The sequence below is a fragment of the Schistocerca nitens genome, chromosome 5, assembly GCF_023898315.1.
Source record: "Schistocerca nitens isolate TAMUIC-IGC-003100 chromosome 5, iqSchNite1.1, whole genome shotgun sequence".
In the NCBI taxonomy this organism is placed as follows: domain Eukaryota; kingdom Metazoa; phylum Arthropoda; class Insecta; order Orthoptera; family Acrididae; genus Schistocerca; species Schistocerca nitens.
The window spans coordinates 495,398,385-495,411,508 of record NC_064618.1 but is presented as its reverse complement, the minus strand read 5'-3'; the positions used below and the strand labels follow the sequence as shown (position 1 = coordinate 495,411,508).

At 38.7% G+C, this 13,124-nt stretch overlaps 1 protein-coding gene across 2 annotated transcripts in view; it reads right to left on the bottom strand.

Annotated features, from left to right (window-relative positions):
- The window catches only part of LOC126259820 (phosphatidylserine synthase 2-like), a 210,327-nt gene extending 197,996 nt beyond the window's left edge, over positions 1–12,331 (bottom strand). For both annotated transcript variants that reach the window (XR_007546563.1, XM_049956861.1), the window contains exons 1-2: positions 12,051–12,331; positions 2,259–2,360 (exon numbers count right to left, since the gene is read on the bottom strand). Coding sequence is in view for 1 of the 2 variants with exons in the window: in XM_049956861.1 (XP_049812818.1) it covers positions 2,259–2,360; positions 12,051–12,232 (284 nt within the window). In the remaining variant the exon portion in view is untranslated. The remainder of the gene's footprint in view (positions 1–2,258; positions 2,361–12,050) is intronic.
- Between the last annotated feature and the right edge of the window lie 793 nt (positions 12,332–13,124).

The window sequence follows — 13,124 nt, the reverse complement described above, 5'->3', positions numbered from 1 at the left end:
GCAGTTATAAGAGTCGAGGAGCATGAAAGGGAAGTAGTGGTTGGGAAGGGAGTGAGACAGGGTTGTAGCCTCTCCTCGATGTTATTCAATCTGTATGTTGAGCAAGCAGTAAAGGAAACAAAAGAAAAATTCAGAGTAGGTATTAAAATCCATGGAGAAGAAATAAAAACTTGGAGGTTACATTGTAATTCTATCAGAGAAGCAAAGGACTTGGAAGAGCAGTTGAACGGAATGGACAGTGTCTTGAAAGGAGGATATAAGAACATCAACAAAAGCAAAATGAAGATAATGGAATGTAGTCTAATTAAGTTGGGTGATGCTGAGGGAATTAGATTAGGAAATGAGACACTTAAAGTAGTAAAGGAGTTTTGCTATTTGGGGAGCAAAATAACTGATGATGGTCGAAGTAGAGAGGATATAAAATGTAGACTGGCAAGGGCAAGGAAAGCGCTTCTGAAGAAGATGAATTTGTTAACATCGAGTATAGATTTAAGTGTCAAGAAGTCGTTTCTAAAAGAATTTGTATGGAGTGTAGCCATGTATGGAAGTGAAACATGGACAATAAATAGTTTGGACAAGAAGAGAATAGAAGCTTTCAAAATGTGGTGCTACAGAAGAATGCTGAAGATTAGATGGGTAGATCACATAACTAATGATGAAGTATTGAATAGAATTGGGGAGAAGAGGAGTTTGTGGCACAACTTGACAAGAAAAAGGGATCGATTGGTAGGACACGTTCTGAGGCATCAAGGGATCACAAATTTAGCATTGGAGGGCAGCGTGGAGAGTAAATATCGTAGAGGGAGACCAAGAGATGAATACACTAAGCAGATTCAGAAGGAGGTAGGTTGCAGTAAGTACTGGGAGATGAAGAAGCGTGCACAGGATAGGGTAGCATGGAGAGCTGCATCAAATCAGTCTCAGGACTGAAGACCACAACAACAGCAACAACAATTTTTTAGCAACATCAAATGGTCCCTGCCATAATGAATTACTGGATTAAACTATTTTCACTGTTAGGACATATTCCATGCAGCAATTAAAACCTAAACATGAAAATTTTTCATCCATTTTTTCTTGTCTTCGTCTTCATTAAATGATGAACCAGTAATTATACATCAAGAAGCACAGCACCCAAACTAAAGGCAGTTTAACATCCCATTTGTAATTAATGGTGTGCTCCCAGGTAGTCTGTGAGTTGTTGTTTACATTTTTTGTGCAATATTTTGACCACCAACCAATTCATCTTCAGCAGGTGCTGCAAATTTTGCTGTTATGTGAACTCACTGCCCGGCCTACAACCACACTGTGAACTATTGTTGGTCTTGCATCACTATTTATACTTGAGTTCAATTCATGATGCCCACTATGTCCTATGATGATGTTTTGTTTTCTACAGCCCACACAGATATTCCACGAAAAACAAATTTTCTTAGCGTTTTGCAGCTCTGGCGCATGCAATGGCCAGTGAGATCTTAGTAAATTGAGTGCCTTGTTTAAATTGAAACCTCCATCCTTGTGCATTGAGTTTTCTGAAATCTTTATTCTGGCACACTCCTTAATTATGCTGTCCCAAAAGCTTGGCATTTTCACTACAATACTATTCTCACATTTTGCTTCTTGATTAGATTTGAGGCATATTTGGCAATAGATAACTTATTTGGCTGTTTTAAGCAGGTGTGTCACTGACGTTCCTTGCATCTTGTAATGGAACTGGTCAATGCACCTCTTTTTTGTCAGTTACCGGAAAATCTGATGCAACTTAGTTCACAACACAATCCAATGAAATCGAAACTGTAATTCCCCATTTACTACAATTTTGATGTTACAACCAAAATGAACACATATCTTATAAACAAAAATAAAGCATGAAGTTAACATAAGATTAATTATCTTATGAGAAATATAATGGTTTTTTGCATTTTCAGTGTGTTTCTCTTATATCCATATTGAAGTCATGAACAACTAAAATTCGAATTATGATCATACTTATTGTCTCTTGTATAATTATTCTGAAAGATACATTAATAGCACACCATTAATCAGTCGCACCAAGAAAACCTGAGAGATTTCATCATTTTTATAATAATTTAACACACCTTTCACTCTCATGTATCTGCAGCTTTAAACTACTTACATCTGAGTGCTTATCTAGTATGCTGTTGTACACCAATTTTAGAAAATTCGAAACATAACTAGTGTAGTAACAATTATTATTGTTGAAACAAAGAATTCATAGACTAGTCAGAATATCTTACCTTTTTGTGTTGTATGTTGTATCATTGGAAACAGGCTCAAACACAGCCACATAAACCAATGAGCAGATAAAAATAAAAAGAACAGTAAGTGTATGCGCTCTCCTGTGAACATAAGATAAACAATAAAACATTCAAGAACATTTATCACTGACACAAATAAATAAAACACACACACACACACACACAGTCAGAAAATGCCTTTTAATATAAGTTTAGGAATAAAAGATTGTACAAGCTCTCTCAGTGGAAATGCAACTATATAAATATTTAAAAACATTGAGAAATGGTTCAAGGCAAGTGGATTTATCATTAAATTTTGACAAGACTCAGTAGCCTACATGCAATTCAGTACCTCTCATAAACCTGCAGGATCTATAACTAATTTATTAAAACTATAAAATAAATGAAAAATAGTTTTCAGTTTTTGAGACTACAAATCGATCATAATATGAACTGGAAGTCTCATACAACAGACTTAAAGACAAGCATTATTTCATTTGCGCTATGTATGAGTACAGTTGTTGGTCATTGAAACATGAAGTATGTTAAGAGTTCCAATTGGTGTTTGTGAGAGGACATCCTGTATACACACAACAAAAATAAATAAACCAGCTATTTTGCCAGATATGTCCAATAATGTAATTTATTGTCAAAACTGTTTCTCTTTTTTCATAACAACATAACAATAAGACCCACAACAACCTGTGTTAAGTCTCAATACAAATGCATTCAACAACCTGAAAGAGTATATTGGGGGTAATATAGTTGAGTTTAAAAATGAATTAAGGAACATTCTTATATAAGAACGTAGGTTTCCGCGGCCAATGTCATAACGATTAAAATTCTTCTGGGTATTATGCCGTGTCATTGCTAAAAAAACTAACAACAATAATAAACTAAAACTGACGTTTCGGTCGAATTGCAACGGCCTTCCTCAGGGCATGACTGGTTTTGCATGGGGATAGGTGCTTCTATTTATTACGGATTACCGATGTCTGACGTCACTGTTGTAAAACTTTTAATTGGCCCTCTAATATGATTGGCTAGTCATGACGTAAGGGAAGATGGAAGAAAAGAGGGTATTCATGGATGTTCATGTCATCAACGATTTTAATCATTATGACACCGGCCACGGAAGCCTACGTTCTTATATCAATGACCTGTATGGGCAGGAAATCTACCAACACATACAGAAACTGGAGCTGCTGAGGAAGAGGAATGTGAAACTGCTGAATGATTTGGCGTTCCTTAAAAGGTGCCGAGATCATCATGTCATCCCGAAATTCATCAGTGTACGGCCTCAAATCGATATGAGACGAGCAAGAACCATTTACTATCGGGCCAGCCATGCATTATTAAGGGAGAGGATACAACACCTCCAGAGCTTCATAGACTACAACAACAGGCAACTGTACAGCATGCATTTATGGCTGTCAACTATGTTATCAGCGAAGGAGTGGGATAACATTGACCGAATAACCCACAACCAGGCCTGCATGGGGGAGGACTTGGTCAGCAGTTGACAGAAAAAGAAATTTGAGGAGCTAATGGGAAACAAACATCACTCACAGCTAAGTCTGGATACAGCTCGTACCATGGTTAACATCTCGACACAGACCATCAGTGAGGCAGTGACATCAATTCTGTCCAAATGGTTAAACTTCGCAGTTACGCCCACAAAGATTCACGCAGAAGAGATCATTTAATCTGTGGAGGCATTACTCTACCAAGTACCATGTGTTGAAGCAGAAAAGATAAGGCCAGAAACTGTAAGAATTTTACAAACAGCAAAACCACCCAGAGCCAATATCACACGTGAAGAAAGACAGGCCATAAAGGAGCTCAGGAATAACAAGGATATTGTGGTCCTACATGCGGACAAAGGAAACGCTACAGTTCTGATGGACACTTCTGAATATGAAAAGAAGATGGACGAACTACTAAGCGATCCCATTTACAGAGCAGTAAGGAGTGACCCGACGGTGAGGATAGGCAGAAATATGAAGGCCCTCGTAAAGAACTCGAGAATTGATCCTGACACAGCCAAGAGACTAATCACCAAGGTGCCTGTTCCTCCTAGAATCTACGGAGTACCTAAGCTCCATAAGGAGGGTTATCCGCTGAGGCCCATAGTTATGCCGCCTTGTGGGACAAACAGACTCCTACGTGAAATACTCTTTCCACTTCATACAACTGATTAGGGAACAGGGAATAAAGCCATCAGACATTATGGTCAGTTTTGACATCAAGTCTCTCTTCACTAACGTACCTATTGAGGAGACTGCGCGCATTCTACAGGATTGGATCCCACCAGATATCTGCAATCTGGTGCGCTTATGCCTGTCATCTACGTACTTCACCTGGCGGGGAAAATATTATGAACAGTTAGATGGAGTGGCAATGGGTTCCCCGCTCTCCCCTGTAGCTGCGGACATCTTCATGGAAGCCTTTAAACAAATGGCCCTGGCTCCTGCTCTGTTACGTCCCAGTTGTTGGCTACGATATGTGGACGACACATTCATTATCTGGCCTCACAGTGAAGAGGAATTGGGACACTTCTTAAATAGCCTGCACAAAAATATAAAGTTCACACATGAGACTGAAAACAATGGTACCTTGCCATTTCTGGATGTGGAAGTATACAGAGTTGCCAAAGGTAAACTGGGACACAAAGTGTACCAGAAACCCACGCACACTAACTGGTACCTGCACGCGGAGAGCCACCACCACCCAGCTCAAAAGTATTCTGTTCTGCATACATTAACTGCCCGAGCCTACCGGATAAGTGAGGAAAATAACATCAAAGAAGAATTGAAGGAGCTACCACACACATTTCGTGCCAACGGCTATGATGACAACATAATAATAAAGGTAGCTAAAACCAAAGGGAGCAGAACACAAAGGAATGCAAAGAAGAGAATCTTCCACTGGTACACTTACCATATGTAAAAGGCATCAGTTAACGGCTAGGCAACGTCCTCCGCAGACGAGGTTTCAAATCGATTTTTCGAAGCAGTCACAGGATCCACAAAATGATAGGTTCCACCAAGGATGTAGTCAACAATCTTAACACTGCAGGTGTTTACGAACTACTGTGTGAGTGCGGAGCTGCCTACATAGGAGAAACAGGGAGACCTATCAGCTTACGAGTAGGAGAACACGAACGGTATGTACAACTACAATAACATAATAAATCGGCGATAGCAGAACACCACCGTGACTGTGGACAACCTATCAGGTTCCAGGAAGCCCGAGTACTGATGAAAGAATCGTGGATGTGAGAGTGCAAAATACAGGAGGTGATCGAAATTATTAAGCAGCCTGACAACATCAACAGAGAAGATGGCTACAAACTCCCGGCGTCCTGGCTGCCGGCCACCCCAGTCCAACGGGCCGCGAGCAGTCGCAGGGCAGAAGCTACATGGGACACGGACGTATCTGCACAAACAGCTGTAGAGCAACTGTCAGTCCACTTCTGCACACTCCAGGAGGTAAGCTTGCCGACCAGAAGACGAACGCTGATTGGCGGACAGCTACCAATCGTTGACGACACGGACATCCACTAATAGCCTCTTTCCTTCCATCTTCCCTTATGTCATGACTAGCCAATCATATTAGAGGGCCAATTAAAAGTTTTACAACAGTGACGTCAGACAACGATAGTCTGTAATAAATAGAAGCATCTATCCCCATGCAAAACCAGTTGTGCCCTAAGGAAGGCCATTGCAACTTGGCCGAAACATCGGTTTTAGTTTATTATTGTTGTTAGTTTTTTAGCAATGACACGGCATAATACCCAGAAGAATTTTAATCATTATATGGAACATTCTGTCGTGCAACTACTTTCACAATGTCAAAATAGTCATATCAGGTACTAATAAATTAATATCAGCACTGTACTGTTGTAATTTTTTACAAAGTCAGTCTATTGTAATGCACCTAAGTAAAATGTGCATTTTTGATTGTTTCTCACATCAAACACATATCCCCCAGTGAGATCCAGGAAATGATTCACATTCCCAGATTGTTATGAAAATGAAGGCCTTAAAGCACTTCATAACGACAAATTAACTGAGCAGTGTTTTATAAGTGTAATGAAAACAATGTGCAAGACAGACAAAAAGGGTTGATGTCATGGGGTAAGCTTGTTATTTGTGTTTTTCAAAAATTGATTATGAAATAGTGGAAGTTGATTACAGAACATCTTACAGCAGTGTCATCATGGACATAGCAATTTTACACTTCTGTGTTAACACATTTACTCACTGATGCTAACTAACAATAGTGAATTTAGAATGAACAGTGAAATTTACAATCATAACAGTAAAAGCAATTTCCATACAGATTGTTGCAGCCCCTGCATACAGACTAGTTTATATTCTGAAGCTAAGGTACTTATCAGATTACTTGCAGACGTCTAACAGGAACTTAAAAATCCTCACACATTCAAACCTGAAGTACACAAGTGACTTATTAGACCCTCATTTTATACCTCATCAGGATTTTTTTGAATTTAGTGAAATAATTTAGAATTGACATTAAAGCTAATATTCAACAGATTTTAACATAGAGACAGCATATAGTATTCCATGAAAAGTTCAGTTACACAAAAGCTTAGTTGAAGTATTATATCATGGGTAGTTAAATGAAAATGACAGATGGAAAACTGTTTATTATGTTAAAGTAATTACATAATTGTTAATACGACTATCCCACTGTGAGACAAGATAGTCAATGCCTTCATGGACAAATGTATGTGGGTGCCTACAGAACCATGATTATGCACCTCTTTGGTCAAAGCAAGTCCACGGCCATAAATGCCTTTCTTCAAGGCTCCAAAAATACAGAAATTGCATGGGGAGGGATTGGGACTGTATGGAGGATGTGTTACGAGTTTCCCAGTGAAATTTCTGCAGTTTAATCGAAATAACCTTGGAAACAAGTGAGTGGAAATTATCCTGCAACAGAATGATGCCGTCCATCAGCATCGCTGGGCCTTTGGACTTGATGGAATGCTTCAACTTTTACAAAGAGTCCACATATTACTATGTGTTAATTTTGCTGCCTTGTTCCAGAGTGTCAATGAGCAGCATGCCTTTGCAATCAAAGAAAGAGGTCATCATGATTTTGCTGGAGCTGATGTGCCTGTTGTTTAAACTACGTTACAGAAGTTTTGCTGGGAAGCCCTTACACATCCACCTTACAGTCCCGAGCTCATCCTATGCAATGTCCATATTTTTGGAGGCCTGAAGAAAGACATTCTTGGCTGTCAATTAGCTTCAGATGAAAATGAGCAAGCCTGGGTACAATCATGGATCCATAGGCAACTGAAAATATTTTGTCACGAAGGCGTTGACTATCTTGCCTCACAATGGGAAAAGTATATTAACAGCTACAGCAATTACTTCTGTTTAATTACTTTTTCCATTTACCTCATTTTCATTTGACTGACCCTTATATAAAAAGAAGTAGGTGAGTAGTGTAACAGGAAGTGTGGTGCCTTTTTTCAAATAGCTGCTCTTTTGCATGCGTGTTTGGGCAGGGGGGGGGGGGGGGAGTGAGGGTGTAATGAGGGAATTCCCATAACTATTAATATAAATAGATTAGCACTTGTTGCGGTTGATTGTTAGTATACTTTACAAAAGTAACCAGTAGAGGCTGCTTCATGAAGACACTTGTGGAACTCTAAGTGCAAATGAAAGAAAAAATAGTGAAGGTGCAACATTCCTCTATTTTCTAATTGTTGCCAATAGCCTTTTTAGGCCACATACTCATAACTCTTCAGAGAAAAATATCGGGTTGTGGCACCTATCTCTCTCTTTTCCACATGAAGAATGGTAGAAATTTGGTACTAGCAAGCAGTGTCAACCTAGTTTCACCATAAGACAAATGTTGAAATTGAACAGTATTTAATAAGCAAAGGTGGCCCCCAACATAGTATCCCTCAAAAACCCATAAAGATAATTAAAAAAGGTAAATGAATGTGGAAAATGTCTTAGCTCTGCATAAAAAATGACAATTGTTCCTGCATATATGCCACTTCCCAACAGAATTTTTATTCTTGTTCATAGTCTTCCTGCTTAACACAGTTTTGACTGAGATTTCTAGTTACCAGTATTTAATCTAGATATGGGCTAATTTTATTTATATTTATTGACTTTTTGTCCAGTGAGACTCTACAGTCATCCTGTGTTCAGAAACAAAAGAGCCAAATACCTAATAAACACTTCCTATGTGTCTGTTTAGGAGTTAACAGACACTAGACTATTAAATTTTGCGGGAAGGAAGATGGGTTTCATGTCCTGGCAACAATAAAATAGTAGAAGATGAAGCATAAGTTCAAACTAACAGAAAATGTGGAAGGTACTCAACCATATCCTTTTAAAAGGAACCAATCAGCCTTCGCCTTTATAGGCTTGATTTTGGGAAACCAAGGAAAATCTATACCTGTATGGCCGTATGATAATTTGAATCGAAGTCTTCCCCAATGCAAGCCCACTGTCTAAGCTATAGTGTCTTCTCACTTAGTGATCTTGTTGGAGTTTGGCTACATGCACTTTTAATGTATCTATGTTTTAATTAAGCCATTAGTCAATGGACCAACACAGTTATTTATAAGTTCTCTAGGGACTTTGTGATGCACCTGGTGTGGCTCCATGCATGAGAGGATAAGTGTCAACCTACAAACCTAGAAATCAGAGCATTTAGTTTCTGATTAATTCTACTTTTTCCCATTATCAAAAGTTAAATTCACTTGAGAAAACTACAAAATTCTGAAATAATTGCTTGCCAGAACTTATCTTCAAGAGGACAAATTCTTAACACAGCTGACAGACATATTTAAAAGTATAAGCAACCATTCCAGTTCCTCACTTGGCGAAAAATGAGTTTTGGGAGGGAAGGTTTAAAAAAAAAGTCTCTCTCAGACCCACAATGATAGCAGCTGACAACAGCATCCTGGGGTCTCTGTGAGCTGCTCTTCCTTCTTAATCTTCCCCACCCTCTTGCTCTCCCTCCAAAAGAAACTAATAACTATGTACGCTAGGATAGTTTCCTGTATTTTTATATGTGTTCCAGCAGTACTAAGAGTCTCTCCTCCTCAAAGTAATTACTGGCTAGGATTTTTCCTGGCTCTTATCACTTCTTTCATCTTAATCAATTACCAATACACATGAAAATTGCAAAATGTACCATAGTTTGGAGTCTTGCCAAATGTCAACTAAGCTCAGTCAGGAACTGTTAGGAGTTGTACTACGTGCCAATGGTGTGGTACTTCGTGTATACAAACTGTCAGGATTCACAAAAAAGTAATTATAGCAAATTCCTTGGAACCATGCACAAGAAGTAGCTGCAAGGTAGGATAATGAATAAAATTATTAGTACAGGACAAAGGTGGTTCCATTTGCAAATGTGGGTTACAGTGCCACTGTTTGGGCACACAAGCTATGAGCAAGCAGATCTGCTGCTAATATGAGAAAGAACTTTGAGGAATTAGAGAATCATCAACAGATCTTTTAGTAATAAGGAATTCAGAATTTTTAGAATGTTAGCAGAGGTGTAATTCTTGAGACGCAAGAATGAGAACGTTTCAGTTTCTTGCTGAAGTAAATGAAAGGCTTCATAAAACACATTTCAAGCCAAATAGAGGACTGGTTCACTAACTTACTGCATACGAGCCATATCCCACATATCTGAACAGAACTGGTATGAGAGCAATGACCAGCTGTGAAAGAGACAGTCCAAAATGAAAAACTAAATACAGAGTCAAGCAGGTACTGCTGCGTATTTACAGAAATTGTGAAACAAGAAAGCGAAACTGGTACACCATATCATGTCTTATGAGAATGTTAGCTGGAAGATATAACAAGGACTACTAAGTAGGCTTTAAGAGATAAAACTGTTTATGACATAACTGCACTAGAAGAGAACTTTGATACCCTAAATCTTATTGTTGATGATACAGTGAAGAGAAGTAATTAACCTACACATGACAATACTCCATTTAACTGTCAGCATCCATAAGATTATCATATGTAATCATAGTAGAGGTAATTGTATTACTAATGCAATATTCAGTTGTAGTAGTAGTTGTCATTGTTGTTGTGGAAAGTAACACTAGTGCAAAAATCAACTTGCCCTTTTCTCATATTGTATCCTGTGAATTATGGATGAAGGGCAACAGGCAGATTCATATTCTCTTGTTCTCTATATACATAAATGATCTGATGGATTGAACAAGCAGCAACCTGTGACTGTTTGCTGCTGATGCTGTAATATAAGGAGGGAGGTTTTGGTGACTCTGGAACATTTTTACAAAATGTGAATAAGCACAGTCCAACAGACAGAAAGCCCACTGCAATCAACTGTAAAGGTGGTTTTCATTTGACTATGGGCCCATGAGACTTTTCCTTTAAAAAAGTCTGTCGAGAAAAATGTGCAACTTCATAGTATGTAACCCAATTACAACACCAGGTACGAAGGATCAATAACAACACAGAGAAAAAGACTACAGCACATAAACATAAGATATTGCCAGCACAAGGCCAACCAGATTGCTGTAAACATTGGATGAGCATATATTGTAGGAGAAGTTGTAGTATTACAGTTGCAAATGCATTTATTTGCACTTCTAAAAGATGCATGCCACTCCCCCCTCCCCAAAGCTGGTCATTTTACAAACAGAAGCTATCTACTGAAGTACAGTTCAATTTGAGCCCATTACCGCTCCTCACTGTACAAGGGCTGAGATACAAACACTCAGTTTTGTAGATCCTGAAATTTTCTCACTCTTCCTACACAACGCAAAAAAGGAGTATCTTGGTTTAATACTGTATTGATAGTGTTCTTAGTCATTTACAAATCCAATACAATTTATCCAAATAATGGAAAAATCCATATTCATATGTGGACGTGTGAATGGCAGTGAAGCAGGGATTCTTATGAAAGAAACCTGAATCTACACCTACACTCTGCGACCTACTGTGTGCTGCGCAGCAGAGGGCACTTCCCATTGCACCTGTTATTAGGGTTTCTTCCTGTTCCACTCACATGTGGAGCGCAGGAAGAATGGTTGTTTGAATGCCTCTGTGCGTGGAGTGATTATTCTAATCTTATACTTACAGCCACCATGTGAGCGATATGTATGGGGTTTCAGTATATTCCTTGAGTAATAACTTACAGCTGGTTCTTGAAACTTTGTTGATAAAATTTCTAGCAAATGAATAACACCAATGAAAACTTGCTTCGAGTTAAGAAAGTACAATTAGATACCAGTGATGTGGATAGAAATGGTTCAAATGGCTCTGAGCACTATGGGACTTAACATCTGTGGTCATCAGTTACCTAGAACTTAGAACTACTTAAACCTAACTAACCTAAGGACATCACACACATCCATGCCCGAGGCAGGATTCGAACCTGCGACTTTAGCAGTCGCGCGGTTCCGGGCTGAGCGCCCAGAACCGCTCCGCCGCCGCGGCCGGGCGTGATGTGGATAGTGGCCGGGAGAGGAGCGGATTAACCTCCACCGTGTTACGTACACAACAAAAGCAAAACAAAAAAAATAAACGAACTGTGTAATGCAGTATAACACTCATAACAGATAGAATGATACCATAACAAACAACGCTAGGATGACCAACTGCCATATGCCAGTGAGTATAAAATTCGTTTAACAGCAGACAGTGATCGAAACACCCCAACAGGGAGGCTAACGCAGTTTATTGTGAAAATGTGAATAGCCACAACCGCTCATTCAGTTTATATTGGTACATTTAAAATGAAAGCACATACCAGAAAAACGTCAATGTGCCATCATCTGAAAATTTCTCTACGGGAGACGTTTGCGAACATTTCAGATTAGAGGAATTAACACCTTTCTCGTATGTTTTAGCAGATAGATGAGCGTCTTGCAAATCATTCGATGTCTTGGAATCAATTTCTTTCAGTTTCACAGATTTTCTTAGGGTTGCCATTACTTATTCTGTTTGTCTTTCGCAGATTTTCGACTCTTTAACATCTTCCGTCACTCAGACATCGCCGCGCACTTTCCGCATGCCGCAAAAACAAACAACGTAGTTCCTTTGCCGTATGCATTCCAAAGATGTTAAATTCCTTCCACATATATCGACATACAACAAAAAGTTTTTAGAGCTGAGGGATACATTTTCTTTCACTGTGTTTAACAGTTCGTTGTTGGAGATGTTCTGACAGTGCAAATATGTTTATTTTCTCTGAAAACTAAAGAGCAGCGCGCGGCTCCCCCACGTTTCCCGTTTCATCTTTCTCAAATTCTCAGTATGGTATGTTTCACGGCGCAGGAGTCAAACGAATACTCGAATTGCATCTATGGGATACAGCGCAACCAAGTACGTAAGTTTTCTTATTTCAGAGAAAACTAAATTTCCTTTTAACTACCCATTTCGTTACACAGGTTTTCAGCTTACTGCTTTATTTAAACCACCAAATTAGCACCTAATTACTACTATAGAAGATTATCATTGGTATGTACTTATTCAAATCAAATATATATTCATCATATACTTTTTCATTCATGTAAAATTTGGATATACCATACACAATGTGAAACGCGAAGAAAGTATGTGTACTTCCATACCTATTTATAGTGGAAGACATGGTCTCTTTATTATTTCACATATTTGCTCTCAAGACTTGAATGTTACTTGATCATTCAATTTTTCTTCTTTCCTGCTTCTTTTACTCTTCTCAAAATCTCTTCATTCTTTGACTGTGGTCATGTTTCTTTTGCTTTGTCTATATTTTCCATCTTTTCTTCATGTCTTTTCTTCAGAGTTCGTGTTCGTAATTTTGTTTCTGAGTTTGTCTCCTTCCTTTATCATTTCCTAA